General features: G+C 40.9%; 1 protein-coding gene across 2 annotated transcripts in view; it reads left to right on the top strand.

Annotated features, from left to right (window-relative positions):
* KLB (klotho beta) overlaps positions 1-22890 on the top strand; it is a 36834-nt gene extending 13944 nt beyond the window's left edge. Inside the window, exons 2-5 of one of the 2 annotated variants that reach the window (XM_025436914.3) lie at positions 7508-8018; positions 10850-11118; positions 16679-17822; positions 20420-22890. In XM_025436914.3, coding sequence (XP_025292699.1) covers positions 7508-8018; positions 10850-11118; positions 16679-17822; positions 20420-20784 — 2289 coding nt within the window. In that variant the 3' untranslated portion in view covers positions 20785-22890. Of the gene's footprint in view, positions 1-7507; positions 8019-10849; positions 11119-16678; positions 17951-20419 lie in introns of both variants that reach the window. The other variant, XM_035714497.2, reaches the window with a different exon arrangement.
* The last annotated feature ends 1012 nt before the right edge of the window (positions 22891-23902 follow it).

The following is a 23902-nucleotide window of genomic DNA, read 5'->3' as shown; positions in this document are numbered from 1 at the left end:
CAGGCATCTGTATGTACAACGGTCAGCAAAATAGATACAGTTTCTGCCCCCAAGAAGCTGGTAGGCCAGGCACAGTTCTGCAATCCATGGGCCTGAGATGTACAATCCGGGGGACCTTCTGTAAGATAAAAAAAAAAAAAATTATGGATGCAAAGTTAGTACAAAAGTGAACATTTATTTGGAATGAGAAAAATATTACAACAGATTACTGTAATCTTAGAGATTCATATTCCTTCTTTTCTGAGGTCTCTTTGGAAATTCATCAGCAATACTTTTCTAGAAATGCTTCTAAATGCAACCAGCTTCCAACCCACCTAGAACATTTTATAGGGACCCATGCAAGTGAGGAGTCCTAAGGCTTCCGCTTCCTTCAGTTCCGGGAAATCTGCCTTTGTTGCCAGGCCTAAAACTAGTAGGTTTTATTTTTGTTATTGTAATAACTGTATTTTTGTAATTTCCAGAGTGGTTTCTACATGGACTGTCTTTAACTCTTCATTCCTAAATCCTGAGGAAAGGCTTCATGTCCCTCACCCAGGCCATTTTAGCTTCATTTATACTCTGAGATATGCTCCTTTTGCATGAAAAAATTACTAACAGGATCCCAATTGTTAATGTAATAATAACAGGAAGCTTAAAATAGCATTCCAACCTCTGCAGAGTTGGCATGCAAATGTTCTTCTTGGGCAAGGAAATTGAACTTCAGTTAAGCATCAATTTGCTAATATTGATTTCTTAAAGCTCCCTTCTAATATCTGGGGAAACCCACAGATGCTTCACTTAATTAATTATAAGCTTTATTCTAGACTTTTTTTTCCCCTCTGTGTTGCCAGGTTTAGACTCTGATTCAAGCATTAGTTGAATTTACTAATATTATCATTGAAATTAGGATTCTATAAGAATATTAAAGCCATTTTTTGAAGGAACAAATATATTAGAGTTTAGTTTTTACATGATTCCTATAGGGAAACCCTGAAACTATACAAATTGATAACAAGCAAAGATTTGTTATAATCATTTGAAAATATGATGATGAAAAGAAAAAAAGAGGGGGCACCTGGGTGGCTCAGTCAGTTGAGCGACAGCCTTGGGCTCAGGTCATGATCCCAGGGTCCTGGGATGGAGCCCTGCATGGGCTCTCTGCCCAGGAGGGACCCTCTTCTTACTCTCCCTCTGTTCTTCCCTCTGCTTGTGCTCTCTCACTCACTCTTTCTCTCTGAAATAAATAAAAGCTTTTTTAAAAAAAGAATATAAGAAGAAAACTCATTAAAACAAAATATAATATGATTATTACTGAGCTATTCCAACTATAGAAAACATGAATTTGAGGGATGCCTGGGTGGCTCAGTTGATTAAGCATCTGCCTTTGGCTCAGGTCATGATCCTGGGGTCCTGGGATAAAGCCCAGAGTCCTGGGTTCCCTACTTATGGGGAGCCTGCTTCTCCCTTTCCCTCTGTCCCTTCCCCTGCTCATGCTGGCTTGCTCGTGCGCTCTTTCCCGCTCTCATGCACACAAATAAATAAAATCTTTAAAAAAAAAAAAAAACACACATGAGGGGATCCCTTGGTGGCGCAGCGGTTTGGCGCCTGCCTTTGGCCCAGGGCGCGATCCTGGAGACCCGGGATCGAGTCCCACGTCGGGCTCCCGGTGCATGGAGCCTGCTTCTCCCTCTCCCTCTGCCTATGTCTCTGCCTCTCTCTCTCTCTCTCTCTCTCTCTGTGACTATCATAAATAAATAAAAATTTGAAAAAATTTAAAAAAAACGTGAATTTGAGCCATTAAAAATAGGATAGGTAAAAATTTTCTTTATGAAAGGTGGGAACTTTTATTAATATTTAAGCTGCCTCCTAAGACAGATGAGGGTAAGATACTGTTTCCAAGAATTTCAAGATTCAAAAAAAAATTTTTTTAAATAACAGTCATATATTTTATTTTATTTTTTTAAAGATTTTACTTTTATGTTATCTCTATAGCCAACATGGGGCTCAAGCTCACAATCCCAAGATCAAGAGTCACATACTCCACCAACTAAGCCAGGTACCCCCACATATTTTTAATGAAATAATAGTCATATATTTTTTATCAATGAACAGTAAAAGTTTGCATACCTTAAGCCCTCAATAAATATTTGTGGAATGCAGAATGAAGGACAGCAATTTTAATTAACAGAAAACTTGATACTAATATAAAGTGCTAGTAGAAAAAACACATGAATCAATGAATCAAACTGAAATTATGATTGCTATTATTTTTGGTTTCAGGTGTAGAATTTAGTGATTTATCACTTACATATAACACCCAGTGCTCATCATAACAAGGGCCCTCCTTAATCCCCATCACCCATTTAGTCCATCCCCCACCCAACTCCCTCCATCAACCCTCAGTTTGTTTCCCATAGTTAAGAGTCTCTCATGGTTTGCTTCCCTCTCTCTCTTTTTCCTTACCCTCTGTTCATTTGTTTTGTTTCTTAAATTCCACATCTGAGTGAATATCATATGGTATTTGACTTTCTCTAACATTTTGCCAGCATAATACACTCAAGCTCCATTCAATCAAACTGAAATTAATCCCAATTCAAATGGACAATGACTAAAATTCAATCAGCTGCAAGAAATAAATGAGAACACACATATCTAGCCATGAAACTCAAGAGGTAGGGAGAGCTAGCTGCAGACCACTCTTCTAGGCCACACAGACTTCCCACCATTGTTTTTCACAGCAAGATAAATTATTTTCAGCTTAGTCTTTTAATGTACTTCAAATTTATATTTGTGTTATCTTCATAGGGTCTTGACATGTTTACCTCTTTCAATTTTCACAACAATTCTCTAGCGTGTTTCTTTTTAGCTAGAATAACAGAGGGAGAACTGAGGCAACTAGGAGGGGATGATTTATCCAAGGTGATAAAGCCAGTTAGCAGTAGGTCCAATACTAGAGCCTGGGTCTCTTACTTTCAAGACCCTTTCTCCTACAGTAGCATGTAGGTAAATAGCAGTTTCCTGTCGTTCTTGCTAACCATATATCCCCAAATAGACAACCAATGTTTTGAAGCAGTTGGTCAAAGAACACTCACATCAATGGACAAAATGTGTGAAAAGCAATTTGGAACTATGTAAAACAATTTTGAAAATAGGTAGCCCATGCCTGGGATTAACAGAAGGAAAGAATCCAAACAAATTAAAAGTTATATTCCAAAGTTAGATATTACGACATTATTTATGATGGGGGGAAAAAAAGAGAGGAAGGAAGGAAGGAAAGAAAAGCAAGCTAATGCATATCAAAAGAGACATAACTAAGTAAACCATATTTCATCAAATTGGTGAATGGTTATGAAGACTAGGAAGATGGAAAATGCTCAAAGTGATTTTAGCTGGGAAATATATTTGGAAAAATTGGAAGGGAACACAGAAATATGAAAACAGTTTGCTCTGATTGTGGAGTTTTAAAATAAATTTTATAAAATAAAATAAATTTTCTTTAACGGTTTTTATTTAAGACTTTATGAAATAACTTTAACCATAAAAAAGTTTATAGTTCACATGAAGGTATTTCAACCTCAATGTGACTAAAATCATACACAGATGTGGAAATTTAGCTTTCGACAAATGTTTGGGGCTTTCTTAAAAACAGGCGCCTGTGATGTATGAGGTTTGTTCATCTGTCTTCAACCCCTGTTGTCCACAGGGTCCCACATGTCTTCCTGACCTCTGACCCCGTCTTCACTTTGTTTCTAAAGTCATGCCCACTATCTTATTTGCTTCCTATCATTCATAGAACTTATCTGAGTCTGGTCTTCTAGGCATCAAAGAAGCTACTACGTTAGACTAGAGGAGGGAACAGAACGAGATATTAGGCCCCTGGCTGTTTCTCAATGACATCAGGCCCTGATAGCTGGCTTGGAAAGAAAAAGCTGCTGACTTCCCCTTTAAGCTACTGAATCTACTGAATCTAAAGAACAAAGGTTGAAGCTCCCTTAAATCAATCATTCCAAAGGTAGATGGCCTTGTACAAGATAGAGGGTAACCTTGAAAATCGCACAAGGACTGTTGTGCAAGGTTGCAGAGCCCGGGCCGCACTTCTGCACCCCATTTTAGTTTTCCCAGTAGACCTCCTTCATGAGTGTCAGACCAAAGGACACCCCTAGATATCTCTCTTACATCTAGATTTATATCCAACTCATACCTCGAAGCAATACTTTTTACCTTGTTACTTGGCAAACAGGATCAAGTTATAACCATAAGTGCCACACAAAGAACCTCCCCCACATTCCCCACATAAGCATGGAGAGGCTGTCTTCAGGCCAGAGCACAGATAACCTTAGATACCTTGATAGCCTATGCAAACAGCAGCAAAGGTGAAAGAGACACTGTGGAATACGAAGGTCACCTTGGGGCATGACAACACATATCTATATATAGATATATATAGATATCTCCAGAAAACTTGCTTGGAAGGGAATTGCAAATCTGTGTATCTGTTGTCCTCCAAGCTATCCTATTTCTCATTAAAATGCTGACCTAGGGATGCCTGGGTGCCTCAGTGGCTGGGCGCCTCCCTTTGGCCCAGGGAGTGATCCTGGAATCCAGGGATCGAGTCCCACCATGGAGCCTGCTTCTTCCTTTGCCTGTGTCTCTACCTCTCTGTCTCTCATGAATAAATAAATAAAATCTTTAAAAATAAAATAAAATAAAATGCTGACGTAACCAAGATTTTATCAATGCTTAGGTCATCTTTCATATACTCACTGAAATAGGTATTAGATCATCTATCTTAAAGAAATTCCCCTCTCCTTTTTTTGTTCCTCTGAGGACTGATTTAATAAATGTATACTGATTCCATCTTTCTCTTTAGTTTCTGACGGCATCGTAGTTGTGAGGCAACTTATTGTGACTTGGAATCTTGTGTGTCCAGGGCTTTAGAGTTTACACATCAGAGGGGCACAACAGCCCTGAAGAGATGTACTGATCACTGTGGTGTTTGTGAATGAAATTACAGAGGATAGCAAAGGATTAAAAGAGAGATTGGAATAAAGCAAAGAATGCTGCCTTTGAATTCTAGTCATGCATGATTGCTTTTGTAGCAAATCAGAAGGAAAAAAAAAAAAAGGAAGAAAGAAAAGGGAGCAGCTTTCAAGTCTCTCTATTGTTATTTCAGCTCCAGAAAAGCCTAGAAAGAGCACCTAAGACCATTTCAGGTGAAGTCTGTCCCAGACTCCCTCTGTGTTTCCTTCCAGAAGCCGGAACTCAGGTTCTGGATTAGGGAGAAGGCCACAGCCTAAATACTTCTCTAGTAGAAGAACATCCTGGAGAATGTTTGGGTGCTGAATGATTCCAGGATCTTCCAGTGAAAATTGAGCAAGGACAAGTGGAATAGTGGTAATACTTCAAAGCATCTACTCCTTCAGAAAATCTTTCAGGGAAGGATTTAAATTAGCTATTGCATAAAGCAAGGAGGCATCTGTTCTGGAATCCTTACCTCTTAGGGTAACACCTATCTCTCCCCATCCTAACACAATTTAGGGAACTTTTCAGTGTTCACAGAATCTATTAGTTTTTTGTTCTGTTTTTTTTTTTTAAATTTTTATTTATTTATGATAGTCACAGAGAGAGAGAGAGGCAGAGACATGGGCAGAAGGAGAAGCAGGCTCCATGCACCAGGAGCCCGACGTGGGATTCGATCCCGGGTCTCCAGGATTGCGCCCTGGGCCAAAGGCAGGCGCCAAACCGCTGCGCCACCCAGGGATCCCCCCTTTTTTTTTTAAGATTTATTTGAGAGAGAGAGAGAGCATGGGTGGGGAGAGGCAAAGGGAGAAGGAGACAGGCAGGCTCTTGGAGCGGGAAGCTGGTTGTGGGGCTCCATTCCAGGACCCCAAGATCATGACCTGAGCCAAAATCAAGCTTCAGACGCTCAACTGACTGAGCAACCCAGGATCTATGAGGTTTGAACCATTGTTCAGATATGATTGTTTTTGGCCTACAAAAAGGCATTTCAGATCATTCAACCCAGTACAAAATACAGCTCTAATGAGCAAAAGACAAACTAAGAAACAAAACGGAAAGCAGATATTGTGAGTTAAAAATAGTAAGGGTTTGTGCACTTGTTTTAGAAACACCGAAACAGAGGAGGAATTGGGACACCTTGGAAGAGATGTCAGGAGGCAAGCAAGTCTGAGGGGAAGAGATACTGTCACACAGATAAAGGACAATTCTAAGGCTGCCAGGGTCACCAAGTGACCCTGAGCATTAACTGGCCTAGAGTCCTTAATTGTAGGCCTTGATATTGGCTCCCCCGAAATAGCTCATGACTCTTTACCAAACTTTTAATTATTTTTTCATTTAATGACCTATTTTATGCTGTTTTATACATGTTTTCTTCCACATATTCCATCTTATTTTCTCAATAAGATTATTGGCTCCTGAGGGCACATTTCTGTGCCATTTATTTCAGTCTCTCAGGGCAGATCAAGGCAAACCAAGCACTAAGCTAGTGCTCACTGAGTACCTCTTAAGTAGACTAGAAACCTATCATGAGGCTCTGTTACAAGAAAACCCAACTGGAAATGTAAATTGTGGGAGGACCAATAGCAACGACATGCATCTTTGAGCAGTACCTCCTACATGCTTCATTGTGTGCTACACATTTAATATATATGTTAGCGTCACATCTAACAACTTTACAAAGGGTATTATTATTATTATTATTAACTTCTTTTTACAGCTGAAGATACTAAGAGATTTCAGAAAGGTTAAGTGAATTATCTAAGGCCACATGGTAAGTATCTGAACTTCAAGCCCAAGAGTGCTGAACCCAAAACCCACACTCTTTCCTGCAGGGTATAATCCCTGTCATCCTTTTACAATAGCAGTAATAATAACTGCTATATTAATAATAACAATATTGTTATAAAAGAAGAGTTATAAAAATAAAAGTTATATTAACAATATTAGTGTTATAAAAATAATAGTAACAGTAGTAATAATAATGGATTATATAGGGGTTACTCTGTGCCAGGCACTATTCTAAAGTCCTTTACACGTATTAATTCATTCAATCTTCACAAGCCCAGAAGATGGGATCTATTATTCATTTACAGGACTTGGAGAGTGCATTATCTAGGACTTCTAAGTTAGGGCTAAAAGGAGATTCTGTAGAACAATGAAAGATCATTGCTCTTTGTTTTTTTAAGGAGAGGAAGAAACTCTGTAATCCACACCTTACCTACACTCAGCACCAAGAGGGCGCATGAAAGGAGCCAGGGAGAGCAAAAGTAAGATGGAGTTTGGACCAGGGCTCTTTGCTTGCCCATTGGCAATCCAATAGGAGAGGCTTTACGTTGGAGGCACAGCAGAAGCAGACAGAGAGCAGACTTTGAGATCATTAGGGTTCCCTGACAGCTCTCTGCTGCATCGTGTGCTTCACTAATTTGTCCATGAAAAGACCTTCTACCAGCCAAGTTACAATCCTTGTGAGTTAGGACCATAAAGATTAATGATATTTTCTTCTTATTAGGCTCATTCGAAAGTTTGGCATAACTACAACACAAATTTCCGCCCATATCAGAAGGGTTTGTTATCAATCACGTTGGGATCCCATTGGATTGAACCAAACAGATCAGAAAACATGATGGATATACTCAAATGTCAACAATCCATGGTTTCAGTGCTCGGGTGGTTTGCCAACCCCATCCATGGGAATGGAGACTATCCAGAAGTGATGAAAAAGAAGTTGCTCTCCACTCTACCCCTTTTCTCTGAAGCAGAGAAGAATGAAGTGAGGGGCACAGCTGACTTCTTTGCCTTTTCCTTTGGACCCAACAATTTCAAGCCCCAGAACACCATGGCTAAAATGGGACAAAATGTGTCACTCAATTTAAGAGAAGTGCTGAATTGGATTAAACTGGAATATGGCAACCCCCGAATCTTGATTGCTGAGAATGGCTGGTTCACAGACAGTCATGTGAAAACAGAAGATACCACAGCCATTTACATGATGAAGAATTTCCTCAACCAGGTTCTTCAAGGTTGGTTGCACATTAGCTCAATTTTTTAAAACTTTGTAATACATATCCTATAGGACACTTAAAGTCATCTTTGAACATATTATTGTTGTTGGGCTTTCCCATTGTGCAATGTTGATAGAATTTTTGTGTTACTCTCATGTCCTTTTTTTTTTTTTAATTTATGATAGGCACACAGTGAGAGAGAGAGGCAGAGACACAGGCAGAGGGAGAAGCAGGCTCCATGCACCGGGAGCCTGACGTGGGACTCGATCCCGGGTCTCCAGGATCAGGCCCTGGGCCAAAGGCAGGCACTATACCGCTGCGCCACCCAGGGATCCCTCTCATGTCCTTTTTAAATAAAAGTTTGAAAACAAAATAATACTAGACTGTAGATATACACCCTTGTTGGCAACAAGGTGCTGTATCATTCTTTTTATTTTTATTTTTTAAAGATTTAAAAAATGTATTTATTTATTTGAGATATGGAGGAGCAAGGGGGAAGTGAGAGAGATTCTCAAGCAAATTCCAGGCTGAGCATAGAGACTCAGGAAAGGGTTGATCTCTCAAGCCTGAGATCATGACCTGAATCGGGAGTTAGACACTTAACTGACTAAGCCACCCAGTTGCCCTCATGCTCAATCATCCTTTTTAAAAGGACACATGCTACAAGAGATATGTTCCAAAGTTTTCCAACAGTAGTACCTTAGTCTAAGATACTGAAAGCTTTTCTTGAAATTAGGCTCCTTAAAAAGAGCACCTGGATGACCAGTTGGTTGAGCATTCCACTCTTGATATGGATTCAGGTTGTGATCTCAGGGTCCTGGCATGGAGCCCTGTGGAGGTCTATGTGCTCAGTGGGGAGCCTGCTTTTCTCTGTCTCCCTTTCCCTCTGCCCCTCCCCCCACTTGATCTACCTCAAATAAGTAAATAAATAAATCTTTAAAGAAAAAATAAATTGTGCTCTTTTTATTCTATTACATGACTAAATGGTGAAAAGGTCTAAAGAGTGAGCCATGAATGGCAAAATTGAGTAATTTCTATTGCTCCTGGGTGTTTCTCTGACCCCTACTAACCCCCTCATTCCTTTTCCGCTACTCAAGTAGTGACATCTACAGGTGGCTGATTGAAATAATGGAGCAGAAGACAAACTCAAATGATGATGGGTCTGTCCCCTACAGAATTGGGCTCCATTTCACCCAAATATAAAGAAATTCTCAGTAGATCTTTCTAAAAGTTTGTAGCCCTCTTTAGAAGTCGCAAGCCTATGGGTGCCTGGCTGGCCCAGTCAGTAGAGCATGCAACTATTTTTTTTTTTTGAAGATTTTATTTATTCCAGAGAGAGAGAGAGAGAGAGAGTAACTGGGATTAGAGCAGGGGGAGAGGAACCAGCAGACTCTGCACTGAGTGTGGAGCCTGTCACAGGGCTCGATCTCAAGACCCTGAGATCACAACCTGAGCTTAAACCAAGAGTCAAATGCTTAACCAACTAAGCCACCCTGGCGCTCCTGAGTATACAGTTCTCGATCTTAGGGTGTTGAGTCCCAGCCCCACATTCGGGATAGAGTTTACTTAAAAATAAATAAACTAATTAACTAATTATAATTTAGAAGTCACAAGCCTAGAGGAAAACACAGGTTCTGCAGGAGTACCTTCAGGGAAGGTCCTCAGGGAGAGCAAGATCTTTTTGCCCCAAACTGTGGGAAGGAGCATCATGGAACAGCCACGCCCAGCCATGGGCATGTGCACATGGGGGCCTCCAGAGCAAAGGACTCTGCCTAGAGAGCCTTGGCCAAATACCATGCAGTTGGGCAGAAGGGGTATCCATTCCCTAGGTGTTACCATTCCATCTCCCCTGAGGGCCCTACAACACCAAAGGGACTAGAACCAGGGCCTACTGGAATGTATTGATCTCACTAGAATCTCTTGGGCTGGATCTCGCACCTTTTAGGAAAAGAACATCAGTGACAAAAACCCAAAAATGCGGAAGTGATGCATTTCTATGAGAGAATTGGAAGCTTTTAAGAAAAGAAAAATAGTTCTTAATTGATTTAGGTATTTGTTGCTTTTATTGCTGTTGTTGATTCTCATATTTCATTTCTACCCAATTCCTAAAAGTTATTGAATCAGGGGTGCCCGGCTGGCTCAGTCGGTAGAGCATGTGACTCTTGGTCTTGGGGTTGTAAGTTGGAGTCCCACATTCTCGAAAAAAAAAATAGATCTTTAAAAAATAAGTTATTGAATCGGAGTTTTCAAAGATCCTGAAAGATCTTTTCCAATCTTTTCTGTTAACAAACGAGATCAATAAATTTGCCCAATAGCACCCTCCCAGGAGCATAGCAGCCCCCTACCTCCTGCCCCTCACCAGTCAGTTCTCTTAAAGCACTATACTATTTCTCCTCATGGACACTCACTTATGGTCATTCTGCAAGCTGATTTTTCAGTCCTTAAAGGGTGGTTTCATAGAAGATAGTTTGTGCACAAATGGGAACTAACCCAAGCTTGCAATGAAAAACTCTTGGTCACGAGCAGACATCTGCCTTGGTCCCAAAGGGTTCTGGGAATTTCTATGCCTTCTGACACAGATTCACACACTAATATTCTCAGGAATATTTTAAAATTGATCTTTTAACTGTGTCTTTTACTTGTTGTGAGTAGGGGGAGGACCATTCTGGATGAAACTGACTGCCGCTTCTCAAGTATAAACATGAATCTTCTATTTTATATAATGAGCCTGTAATTTAGGAAAAAAGTTGGTTTCACAATATGCTCCTGGCACATGTCCCCTGGCAGATTGTTAGCGAATCATAAACATGAGCAAGAGTGAACATCTCTGCTTTTCTTCCTCTGTGCAGCAATAAGGTTTGACGAAATACAAGTGTTTGGCTACACTGCTTGGTCTCTCCTGGATGGCTTTGAATGGCAGGATGCTTACTCCACTCGCCGAGGATTATTTTATGTGGATTTTAATAGTAAACAAAAAGAAAGAAAGCCCAAGTCTTCGGCATATTACTATAAACAGATCATACAAGAAAATGGTTTTACTTTCAAAGAGTCCACCCCAGATGTGCAGGGTCAGTTTCCCTGTGACTTCTCATGGGGTGTCACCGAATCTGTCCTTAAGGTAAGTGACTGCTTACAAAGTAACCATAAATTGGTGCAAATAGTACACAGTATTTTATTTCCTTTATTCAGTGACAGCTGTCAGACAATAGCAAATATGACTATTTGGAGGTTATAGAGGGGAGTTGGGGTAAGAGGAAGGAAGGTGAGAATCAAGGCTTATGGAGAGCCTTTCATGTGCTAGAATTTATCTTTGGTGATGGAGATGGGAGGCTGCCCTCAAGAAGTATACAGTCTCCAGGGAACTTATAGCTATTTTTGCAAGAGGCATTGGTCAGTAGTATCAAAATTATAAACTTTTTTATATATTTTGTTTTGCCAAAAGCAAATTATTATTAGTGGCCCTTTATTTAAGTGGTTCCTGTTATTTGATAGATTTGAATAATTTGCTTATGAGGTCCCTATGTCCTGGTGGGGACTCCCAAGCCTCATTCGTCACCTTCATCACATGACTTACTTAAATGCCACCTTCTCAATAAGGCTTCCCTCCACTCCAAAAAAATCACAATCCTCTCATTCCCCTTTATTCCTTTCCCCCCCATATATGCTATTCATCACTATCTAACATACTACTATGTACTTTTCACACGTTTCTTTTGTTCTCTAGCTGTATTGAGATATAACTGACTACCACATTATGTAAGTTTAACAACACATTGACTTGATTCAATTATATATTGCAAAATGAATACCACCATAACAATTCCCATTTCTTTTTATGGTGAGAACATTTAAGATCTATTCTCTTGGCAACTTTATGTAATACAGCGTCATTACTAATAATCACTATGCTGTGCATCAGATCCTCAGAACTTAATTTTATCACTGGATGTTTGTACCCTTTAACCAATATCTCCCCATGTCCCCCACCTCCACAGCCCCTTGTAACTGCTCTATGGATTTTTCTTTTTTTTTTTTTTTATAATTTATTTATTTATTTATTTATGATAGTCACACACAGAGAGAGAGAGAGAGGCAGAGACACAGGCAGAGGGAGAAGCAGGCTCCATGCACCGGGAGCCCGACGTGGGATTTGATCCCAGGTCTCCAGGATCGCGCCCTAGGCCAAAGGCAGGCGCTAAACCGCTGCGCCACCCAGGGATCCCTCTATGGATTTTTCTTATGTCATTTTTTCACCCTACTAGAATGCAAGCTTTTTCTGCAGAAGGGTGGAGATGCTTGAGGCTTTGCTCCCTGCTGTGTGCCTTACTAGGGCAGCGTCGGGTACATGGACCACTGAGCACCGGCCATGTACCATGCAAAGTGAATTTGTTAAGGCCAACTTTTAGAGCCAGATGAGACCTTAGAGACCTCCTCTTCCAAATCCTTCATTTTACAGATAAGGAAAGTGAGATCTATCATTTCATAAATGAGTCCAAGGTAACATAAGTAGTAGCAGGACTGTAACAGGCATCCCCAAGCCCCCACATTTACAGTGCTCTTTTCAAAATAATAGCAACTATTTTTTAAAGATTTATTTATTCATGAGACTCAGAGAGAGAGAGAGAGAGAGAGAGAGGCACAGACACAGGCAGAGGGAGAAGCAGGCTCCATTCCATGCAGGGAGCAGGACATGCGACTCCATCCCAGATCTCCAGGACCACACCCTGGCCTGAAGGCGGCGCCGCTGAGCCACCTGGGCTGCCCGCAGCTATTTTTTTAAGTCCTTATTATGTGCCAAGCATATAACTGTTGTATATATGCATATTCTCTCCTAAATCTTAAAACCCTCATTTTACAAGCAAGGAAACTGAGGCTTAGGGAGGTTACCTGATTTGTTCAGGGTACCCAGATCTGTCTGCTTCCTGACACCATGCTATAAGACCTCACAATTCCACACTATGGCCTATATTCTAGAAGCATATGGAAAGCCAGCAAGATCTACAAGGGATGAGACCAAACAAAAGGGCTCAAACCATGAATGAATAAAGTTCACATATTATGAATCTCAGTCCCTGTTGATACTTAAACATGATTTGGTAAAGGCTCAAAGATAATATAGGGGGGAAAGATAGAGTAACCTAAATACAGAACTGACTCATCTTCAATTTGTGTCTCCTGTAGAGCCAACTACTTACTCGGTTGCTATCTCTTCCACATGGCAAAGGCAGGCCATCTTTCCCCTACTACTTCAAATGGGTTTATACTTTTTATAATTCCACACCCAACAAAGAAAGATGCCAGGAGAGATAAGAGTTCCTGCCTGTATATGACCCAACCTGCAAGTTTCTGCTTCATCTAAAGACCCACTTGTGCCCCAGTGATTGACACTGTGAATGTCTATCCTACCTGGGGACCCTACCCTACTCCTAGGAGGAAGAGTGAATCACTTGGGTCAGAGGAAAGCAATTCTATGATCAACTAGTTCTGAGTCTCATGCTTATACCTGAAGCCCAGGGAGGCATCAGCTGCCCTTGAACTTGGACTAAGAGTGAGGATGAATTGTTTGCCAAGAAAAATGAGAGTGCTTTTTGAAAACACAGTCAGAGGATGTATGAGTAGATGCCAAAAAACTAGATGTCCTCTATAGGAAGACTGACAAAATGAAAGTAACACTTAAAAAATATTAGTATATCTACCTATAAACATCCCTATCTTATTTTCCTCCAGCCTCTCAGTATTCTTTTCTCCTCTCACCTTTTGTTTTGAGAAATTTCAACCTAGTGCAATAAACACTCATATTCCCTTCATCTAGATTGACTAATTTTTAGCATGTTGCCACAATTTCTTTCTCTTTTATAAACCAGTGAAAAGTTGCAGACATTATTACACTTCACCCCAAAATATTTCTATTCAAACGTGTCTCCTAAAAATAAGAACATTCTCCTATATCATTATAGCATTATCAAACCCATATTTAATATTGATTCATATCATCTAACATACATTCCATATTCAAATTATCCTAAATGTTCCCAAAATGTCCTTATAAAGATTTTTAGATCAAGAATACAAACAAGGATGACACATTGGTTCTCATTTATCTTCAGCCTCCTTTAATTCAGAATAATTCCCCCAAGTTCATGTTATTATCACTTTTGAAGAGCCCAGAACATTTGATTGGAGAATGTCTCATGTTCTCCATTTCTTTTTTTCTTTATTGTAAAGATAAATAAACTTCTGTAAAGATAAACTTCTGTAAAGATACTACATAGATGAGGTTGTATTTCCCAATATATTGCATCAGGAAGCACGTGTCATTGTTTCATTATGGAAGATGTTATTGTGTTGAAGTAGTAGTTACCATATTTCTTGATTAAGGCAGCATTTGCCAGACCTCTTAATTGAAAGGTAACTTTTCCATTTGTAATTAAGACGTAATCTAAAAAAAAAAAAAAAAAAACAAGAAGTAATCTGCTGGTTACACTTAGAGACCATATACATATCCTGCTTCCCAACAACATATCACTAATGGTCTTTTTTTTCTTAAGATTTTATTTATTTATTCATGAGAGACACAGAGAGAGAGGCAGAGACACAGGCAGAGGGAGAAGCAGGCTCTCTGAAAAGAGCCTGATGCAGGACTCAACCCCAGGACTCCACCCCAGGACTCCAGGATCGCAACCTGAGCCAAAGGCAGATGCTCAACCACTGAGCCATCCAGGCGCCCTACTAATGGCCTTAATATTGATTCATAAAATTTACCTGAATGATTACTTTGTAGATTGCAAAATGATGAATTTCTAATTGTTATTCCTTCTACGTATATTAGGTAATTCTTTTAATTTCAATGCATTATATATAATTCATTACTGTAATTGTTTCATTAGTCCTTTTGATGCACAAATTATCTCAAAGGTGGCCAGTGGGACTCCTTCAAACTGCTCCTGTGTGACATTTCCTTTTCAGTTTTTAAGTGCATCCTTATTTTTCTGGCATAAGATGTACCAGCATCACCTCATTCTTTTCCTGCCCCAGATAGGAAAAAGCCATTTCTCCAAGGAGTCCAGGATCCTCTTAGTGGGAAACAGAATTTTAGAACTAAGCTCTTGGGAGCTAGGGTTGAGATCATAGTTCACCATTTCCAACCAGATGTCTAAGCAGATTAATCACACCCACTTCTCAACCGAATGCTTTTTGGAGGTTTTTAAAAGATTTGCATTTGGCTTGCCTTACCTCATAGCAAGATTGCTCTTTGAACATCCTTTCAACATTAAGATGCTCTGAGGTTTCAAAACACTGGGATTGTCAATCTAAGCTAGAAGGATTTTACTCAATTATATGCAGATTTAACTTCATGCTCACATGATCAATGCTCTCTTAGTTTAATGTTCTAGATAACTAGCTGGCAGATGGTAAGTGGGCAGTGATATGGTTTTGTAATTAGACTATGAAGGATGACATACGAGAAAACAATTAGAGGGAAAATATTTACCCAAGGTTAATTACCATTTTTCCAGGTGTATTTAAATTCAGCCATAGGAAGGAAAAGTACTTTAAAACAAGTACAGAACTTTTATTTTTTCTTATTAATTTTGAAGTTGGAAATGTTTCTCTTAAGCCCTTTTCTGTTTTAATTTAGACTCAAGGGCCTAACAGGAAATTATTGCAACCGTGGAAAACTAAACCCAAGTCATGACTACCTTATGTTTGTAGATTGCTTTAGAGTTGACAGAGTGCTTTCCCAGAGTCATTGACTCCTCACAACACACCTGTGCGGTGCGTGAGATTGCTCTGTTACTATACAGAGTTGCCAAATCCGAGTTTCAAGGGGGCAGAATAAGGACAGGAGTCCAGGATTATCTTCTTACTGGGAAGCAGGGTATGACACACCATCAGATCCAAAGTCAATTTGGGAGTTTCCTGGGGATATTTTATGTTTTTTTTTCCAGTCATAATCCCAGTACCTTGCATAAAGAGGGTGTTTGGTATTTTCCTATTGGATGAACACATGCCGTATTCTCACAGGCACATGGGTAGGGACAACATAATGATGCATATGTGGTCTCCCTTGGACTTTTCAAATATAAGGTGTTAGAGAGTTGCGTTAGGTACAAGGTAAGGGGTTGTTCCCTACGCCATCCCACTGGCCTCTTTTAAGAACTCTGGCTGGGTCAACCAGCCACCTCTAACTCCAAGTTCTGATCTCAGTGAAATCCTTTGCAGCTGGAATTTCAACTTTGCTGGCCATTTATGGGAGGGTTTAGAAGGTCAACCTTCCTTCTAACTAAGCCAAATTTCCAGATGCATTTGCACAGAATCATGTGAGACCCCACTACGTCACTTCAGTTTTTAGGACAAATGAACTAGAAAACCGTTTCTCAGTGTTTTCTGAAAAACAACTTGCCTTGGAAGCCAAGCCGTGGGTGTGGTCCCTTTCCTGTCTTCTGGTCTCCCTGAGAGATTGCAAGAGCTAGATGGGAGGATAATCCAGCAGGCCTCTTGCATGACATCACCAGCGCTGCAAGAACATGCAGGTGGTTAAGGCTCCATGCTTCATTCATTTTCTCTATTGTCAGTAAGCAGCACAGTAAGACCGGGGCTCTTCTTCCCCTTTCACGGTGCATGCTAAGGGCCCGTGAGCCGGGTGTGCTTTACCTGAATGTGCTTGTTTTTCACAGCCCAAAGTCGTGGCTTCCTCCCCACAGTTCAGCGACCCTCACCTGTACGTGTGGAATGTGACAGGCAACAGACTGTTGCACCGAGTGGAAGGGGTGAGGCTGAAGACACGGCCGGCTCAATGCACAGATTTTGTCAGCATCAAAAGACAACTTGAGATGTTGGCGAGGATGAACGTCACTCACTACAGGTTTGCTCTGGACTGGCCCTCCATCCTTCCCACCGGCAACCTGTCCACGGTTAACCGACAAGCCCTGAGGTACTACAGGTGTGTGGTCAGCGAGTCGCTGAAGCTCAGCATCTCCCCGATGGTCACGCTGTACTACCCGACCCACGCCCACCTGGGCCTCCCCTCGCCGCTGCTGCACAGCGGGGGCTGGCTGAACGCGTCCACCGCCCGCGCCTTCCAGGACTATGCCGGGCTGTGCTTCCAGGAGCTGGGGGACCTGGTGAAGCTCTGGATCACCATCAATGAGCCCAACCGGCTGAGTGACGTCTACAGCCACACCAGCAGCGACACCTACCGGGCAGCGCACAACCTGCTGATCGCCCACGCCCTGGTGTGGCACCTGTACGACCGGCGGTACCGGCCGGCGCAGCGCGGGGCCGTGTCGCTGTCCCTGCACTCGGACTGGGCGGAGCCCGCCAACCCCTACGCCGACTCGCACTGGAAGGCGGCCGAGCGCTTCCTGCAGTTCGAAATCGCCTGGTTCGCCGAGCCGCTCTTCAAGACCGGGGACTACCCGCCGGCCATGAGGGAGTACATCGCCTCCAAGAACAGGCAGGGGCTCTCGCGCTCCACCCTGCCCCGCTTCACCGACGAGGAGAGGAGGCTGGTCAAGGGCGCCGCCGACTTCTACGCGCTGAACCACTTCACCACCAGGTTCGTGATGCACGCGCGCCAGAACGGCAGCCGCTACGACGCGGACCGCGACGTCCAGTTCCTGCAGGACATCACCTGCCTGAGCTCCCCCAGCCGCCTGGCCGTCCTGCCCTGGGGGGAGCGCAAGGTGCTCAGGTGGATCCAGAAGAACTACGGAGACGTGGACGTGTACATCACGGCCAGTGGCATCGATGACCAGTCTCTGGAAAATGATGAGCTCAGAAAATACTACTTGGAGAAATACATCCAGGAGGCTCTGAAAGGTGAGGTCCGGGCCCACCCCGGATACCGTGAAATGACATTACCGGCTGAGGTGAACGAAGGAAGGAACGAGGGGAGGAGGTGCGTTAGTGACAGTGCCAGCTCATGAGCGAAAATTGGGCGCGTATAGGCAAGTATTTTTTTTTAAAGATCAAGAAAATGCAAATTACCTGAACTCTCACTCCCCCCAAACAAGCACTGGTAGTATTTTGGATTATTTACTCCCAGTATGCATGCTGGACACTTTTAGTACAAGTGGAAGTTTTTGTATCCAATTTTTTTTTCTAAATATAACATAAGTGTTCCACGTTTCTAAAATTGCCTTAATATTATTTTAATGGTTGCTTAAAAGCCCATCATATGAACATATCTCCTTTTTTTTTAAGGGCATCTACATATGCCATGAAGCTTTCCTTTTTTTTTTTTTTTTTTTTTTTTTAAGATTTTATTTATTTACTCATGAGAGAGGCAGAGGGAGAAGCAGGCTCCATGCAGGAAGCCAGTAAGATTTTTAACATGTCAGAGGCAAAAAGCTCTATGGAGAAAAAACAGCAGGGAAGAGGGTGACAGGAAGTGGGGTACGGGAGTAGTTACTATTCTAAGGCGTGGTTGGGGAAGTCTTCCAAGATCTGGAGGAGCAAGGCAGAAAACTATCCAGTTATCCGTGAAGTGTTCCCAGTAAGAACAGCAAATGCAAAACCCTAATGTGGGACCATACCTGGCTGTTTGAGGTTCAGGAAGGAGGTCAACCTGGTTGAAATGAGCAACGGGGGAAAGTAATCAAAGATGAGGTCAAGGAAGTACAAGAACTGTGGCTCTTACTCTGAGATAGGCAAGCCATGGAAGGGGACATGATCTAACAGTTTAAAAGAATCACTCTCGCTACTCTTTTTGAATACATTATAAAGGAGCAAGAACAGAATCAGGGAGGGTTGGGGTAGTGTAAGTAAGAAATAATGGGGGACTGGATTAGGTTATTAAAAATGGAGATAGTTAAGAACGCCTGGGTGGCTCAGCAGTTGAGCATCTGCCTTTAGCTCAGGGCGAGATCCTGGAGTCCCAGGATCGATTCCGGCATCAGGCTCCCTGCATGGAGCCTGCTTCTCCCTCTGCCTCTGCCTCTCATGAATAAATAAAATCTTAAAAAAAAAAAAAAAAGTGGAGATGGTTAACAAGTGGCTAGCTTCTCGATTTATTTTGAAGGTAAAGTCAACAGAATTGGACGGAGGGTGTGAAGAAGAGGGAAGAATGAATGTTTTGGTTTGAGCAACTAAAGAGTGAGTGGGTCAGAGACTGGTAGAACAAATTTTTGGAGTTTTGGTGTTGCACAGGTTAAATCTGAGAGGTCTATCAGACGTCCAATTACAGACGTCAAATAGGCTATTTGGAGTTTCAGGTTCAGAGGGAGGTCTGAGGCTGAGATACAAATTGGGAGTTAAGAGCAAGAATGGTGTTTTGAAACAATAAGGCTGGATGATATCACAAGGGAGCAAGCAAAGAGGCCTGAGCCCTGGGACACTTCAATATTCAGAGGTCAGAGAGATGAGAAACCAGTAAGAGTTAATAGGAGCCAGTGCTGTAAAGATAACTAGAGGAGGGTATGCAATCTAGGTGGGGGGGGGGGGGGGGCTTTTTTTTTTTTTTTTTTTGGCTAGAGATATCAGAAGTTAAAGCATGTTCATATGGAAATGACCCAGTAGTAAGGGGAAATACATGAAAGAAGGGGAGAACAGATGGAGATGTCCTTGAGTAAACAAGAGACAGTAAACTTAGTGTATAGGTGGAAGAGTCAGCCTCTTCCAGGAACATGGACAGGTCATCCACAGTAGCATAAGTATGACAGCAGGTGGACAGATGTGATTATGGGAAATTGAAGAATTCTCCTGAGTACTTCAGGTTTTAAGTAAAATAGGTAGGAAGATCATCCCTTCAAAGCAAGATGACAGAAGGTGCTGTATGTTTAAGGAGGGAAAGGTGTGTCATCAGACAAGTAAATGACTAGGGGAAAACCAAGTATGGTTATTGGGCAGTAAGTACCAAGAGCACATCTGAGGTCTGGAATCAGGCCAAATAGACAAGATTTTTTTCTGCTTGTAACCAAATGAATACAATGACAATAAGTCCTTTTACACTTTGGTGGCTCCAATTCTTAAATTTGTTTTTGTACCCTCCCCACACCATCCCAGTGTTTTTGTATTATTTATGGATCAAAGTTTTACTTCAAGGGGATCCCTTGGTGGCTCAGTGGTTTGGCGCCTGCCTTTGGCCCATGGTGTGGTCCTGGAGTCCTGGGATCGAGTCCCGCATCAGGCTCCCTGCATGGAGCCTGCTTCTCCCTCTGCCTGTATCTCTGCCTCTCTCTCTGTATCTCTCATGAGTAAGTAAATAAAATCTTCTTTAAAAAATAAAGTTTTATTTCAAAAATTTTAAAACTTAATTACACATATTTTTACTTTTTACCAATCATAAAAGAATGTCAAAAATCCTTTAGGGACTACTGCTACTTTAATGAGCTTAGCTTATTTCAATAGAAACTAAATTCTTACTCAGATATTTTATAGCCCATTTGTGATTAATGTTCACTTCTGATATTTTTCAGCACACCTAATTGATAAAGTCAAAGTCAAAGGCTATTATGCATTCAAACTGACTGAAGAAAAATCTAAACCCAGATTTGGATTCTTCACGTCTGAATTCAAAGCTAAATCCTCAGTTCAGCTTTACAACAAACTGATCAGCAACAGTGGCTTCCCTTCTGAGAACAGGAGTCCTAGATGCAGTGAGACTCAAAGAAACACAGAGTGCATGGTCTGCTTATTTCTTGTGCAAAAGAAACCACTGATATTCTTTAGTTGTTGCTTCTTCTCTACCCTGGTTCTACTTTCATCGATTACCATTCTTCATAAGCGAAAGAGAAGAAAAATTTGGAAAGCAAAGAACTTACAACATATACCATTAAAGTGAGGCCACAGAAAGTTCTTAGTGAAACTGATCCTATTTCTGTCTGCATGATAGAAAGTCTAAAAATTCACTCCAGTCCCAAATACTGGTAACATAGAAGACAATTTGAAACACTAGTAGTAACCAAGGTGATGACAATCAAGGTCTCTGCTGTGTGGTCCAAATGAATTTTCCATTAGGTGTTGACATCACTGAATACAGTTTTTAGATCTGAAGACTAAGATCTAGAGAGTAAGCTAGGATTATCTGATACAATGCTTCATTAAGTTTAATAAGCTGTTATCCATCATTCTTCTCTGGCTTCCTTCTAGAAATACCAATAGCTAATTATAGCAACTTAGAAAAAAGTGCAACTTTTGCTAGACTCCATAGCAGAAATCTAAAACTCTTAACACTGGATATTCAGTGATTATTCTATCACTTCTAACAAGGTGCTTTTCCCCTTTAGAAGATATACAATAGGGTAAATAGTGCTCCTTTATCATCCATTCCAGCACTTTTTTTTTCCAGCATAGACTCTTAAACACATTGATCCTAGTTTTTCTCAATAGAAATAAAAAATCATTTAGAAAACATGGAATTTTGTGAGGTCTCTCCTTGCATTAGATCTGAGTTTTTTTTAAAAAAAGACTTAACTTCCATAACCCATCTCATGGGAAGATCACAGGACTAAGATTAAGGAGAGTTAGACCCATCAACTGCCTGAGAGACAGCACTCAACCTCACAGTACAGCAAATTCCTTGGGACAAACTGACAGCAATCTTCCGCACTTGGATTGTTGAGGCAGCACACAAGATCTTAACATACTTAGGAAAGTTAAATATTCTAAAAAGATGTAAAGTTTTATTTTTATTATCAAGTCTTCAAAGGACCATATTATTCCGTAAGACTTGCTCTCTCCTGAGTTCCACTCTTCTGACACTGTGTGTATATGGGGACACTCAAACTGCACCTTGACATTGCAACTTTGGATACAATTCAGAATGTAAATGTTTGAAGGACTTAAAACTTTCTCCACTGCACCTTTTGAAGCTGGGATTAAGTAAATACGAACTGGGAGTTTGACTTTTTTGAACTCTGTGCTTGATTTATTCACTGTATTCTAAATTTTAAGGAAAACCTGAATGTAAACCCATTCATACCCTTTCTTTGGGTTAGTAAACATTTAACCACCCATTTCACCTAGTTGCTAATCACTGTCCACATGCTCTAGGAATTTGAGTCAAAGGAAAGCGTTCTTGTCCAAAAAAACCTTGATAGGAAACTACCCTAAATTAAATAAATTGTGCTTTCCACAAATGACTATGTCAGAAGTCAAATTTTGCAGGTAATGGAGATTCTGATAAGAGCAGGAAGTTTCAAAAATACCATAATGAGGTAATACAATTGGTCAGGTGAATACAAAAGTGATGGGAAATCAATTTTACTTTTTGGCTGGCCAAATTATTATTATTTTTTTTAATTTTTATTTATTTACTTATGATAGTCAGAGAGAGAGAGAGAGAGAGAGGCAGAGACACAAGCAGGCTCCATGCATCGGGAGCCTGATATGGGATTCGATCCCGGGTCTCCAGGATCACACCCTGGGCCAAAGGCAGGCGCCAGACCGCTGCGCCACCCAGGGATCCCGGCTGGCCAAATTAAAACAGTAATTGTGTTTTTTTGTCCTCGTTGCCCCCACTGTATCCATTCTCCCAGCTTTGGCGGTTTTTATATTATGCTTTTTATGTTTCCGAATAATTTTTGGTATTTCCTCTTTGAAAACTCGTATCGCGAGCCTAAGGCTATCCACAGTTACAACTGATTGTTTTAATGTTAACTATGGGGAAAGACTGTCATTTAAAAGAATCACTTGGCTGGGTTGGTTGTTTTTCCCTTAGTGCCACATGGATTCATTGACCCCAAAGTTCCAGTGAATATCCTTATAGGAGTTATCAGTTGAACAGCTTATTACCAACTTTTCAACCTCTCTAACATCCAACATCTTGAAAAAGTAATGAATATTCAGTCATAGGAATAACAAAATTTAGAATTAAGGTTTTGCTTTTCTGGTGTCTAAATACTTTGTGTTCTGATTAAAAATTATCTTGTATTGTTTATCATTTAAATCTTCAATACTTTGTCTTTCTTTACATTTAGAGCTGAAGTTAAAATGTGTCCTTTTTCAAATGTTACCTTGCCATAAACTCCCCCAAATTGTCAAGTCCCAAACTAATGCTTACAGTCCTAGAACACCAGGGAATTACAAGTTTTTAAACCATCACCATACAAGAATCCTTAAGTAAATATTTAATCTAAATCATGATCAATTATACTTAATACTCAGGTTTATCCCAAACTGATTTTAAGATTTTATTCACGAAGAGACAGACATAGGCATAGGGAGAAGCAGGCTCCTCATAGAGAGCCCAATACGGGACTTGATCACTGGACCCCAGGATCACGCCCTGAGCCGAAGACAGACACCAACAGCATAGTCACCCAGGCATCCCTATCCCAAACTGATTTAAAAACCAAGTCATTTGAAATGGACAGCTTTTTGACAGGGTAAGACCTTTAGAATTTAAGCCTGGGACTTGGGGGAGGGGGGCGGGGGTGGTGGAAATCCTCTTATAAAAATCAGGTGTTCTATTTTGGTGTGGTATTAATTTGCAGTCAATGGAACAACCCCATCTTTCACTAACAAGTCTGATACATATGGAAAATATAACTCTAGTGTTTAAAGATCCTCTGTAAAATGAGGTGGTCAGTACATTGACTAATTTCTTAATCTAACTTATTCCAAATACACTGCTTTATGCTGATTATTTATATTCACTAACATTATCTGGTCAATTTTAAGAACCATATAAAATGTGAATGGGTCTGGTGTATAATTGGATTCTGCCCAACATTGCCTCTGCCCATCTTCCCAAGCTGTGTGCATCCTGGATAACTTTCTTTGGAGTATATAAAATATGGATATCTAAACCTCAAAGTTGGGAAATGTAACACACAAGTGATTATCCATTGTAGACCTATTGGACGATTCTTCCCAGGAGAAATTGGATTTTCCCTTACCACATCCAATTTTAACTTTTTAAAATTTATTCATTTGACACAGTGAGCACAAATGGAGTA

The sequence above is a fragment of the Canis lupus genome, chromosome 3 (assembly GCF_003254725.2).
Source record: "Canis lupus dingo isolate Sandy chromosome 3, ASM325472v2, whole genome shotgun sequence".
NCBI classification, from domain to species: Eukaryota; Metazoa; Chordata; class Mammalia; order Carnivora; family Canidae; genus Canis; species Canis lupus.
Note: the sequence above shows the minus strand (reverse complement) of the source record. Positions and strands in the feature narration are given on the sequence as shown.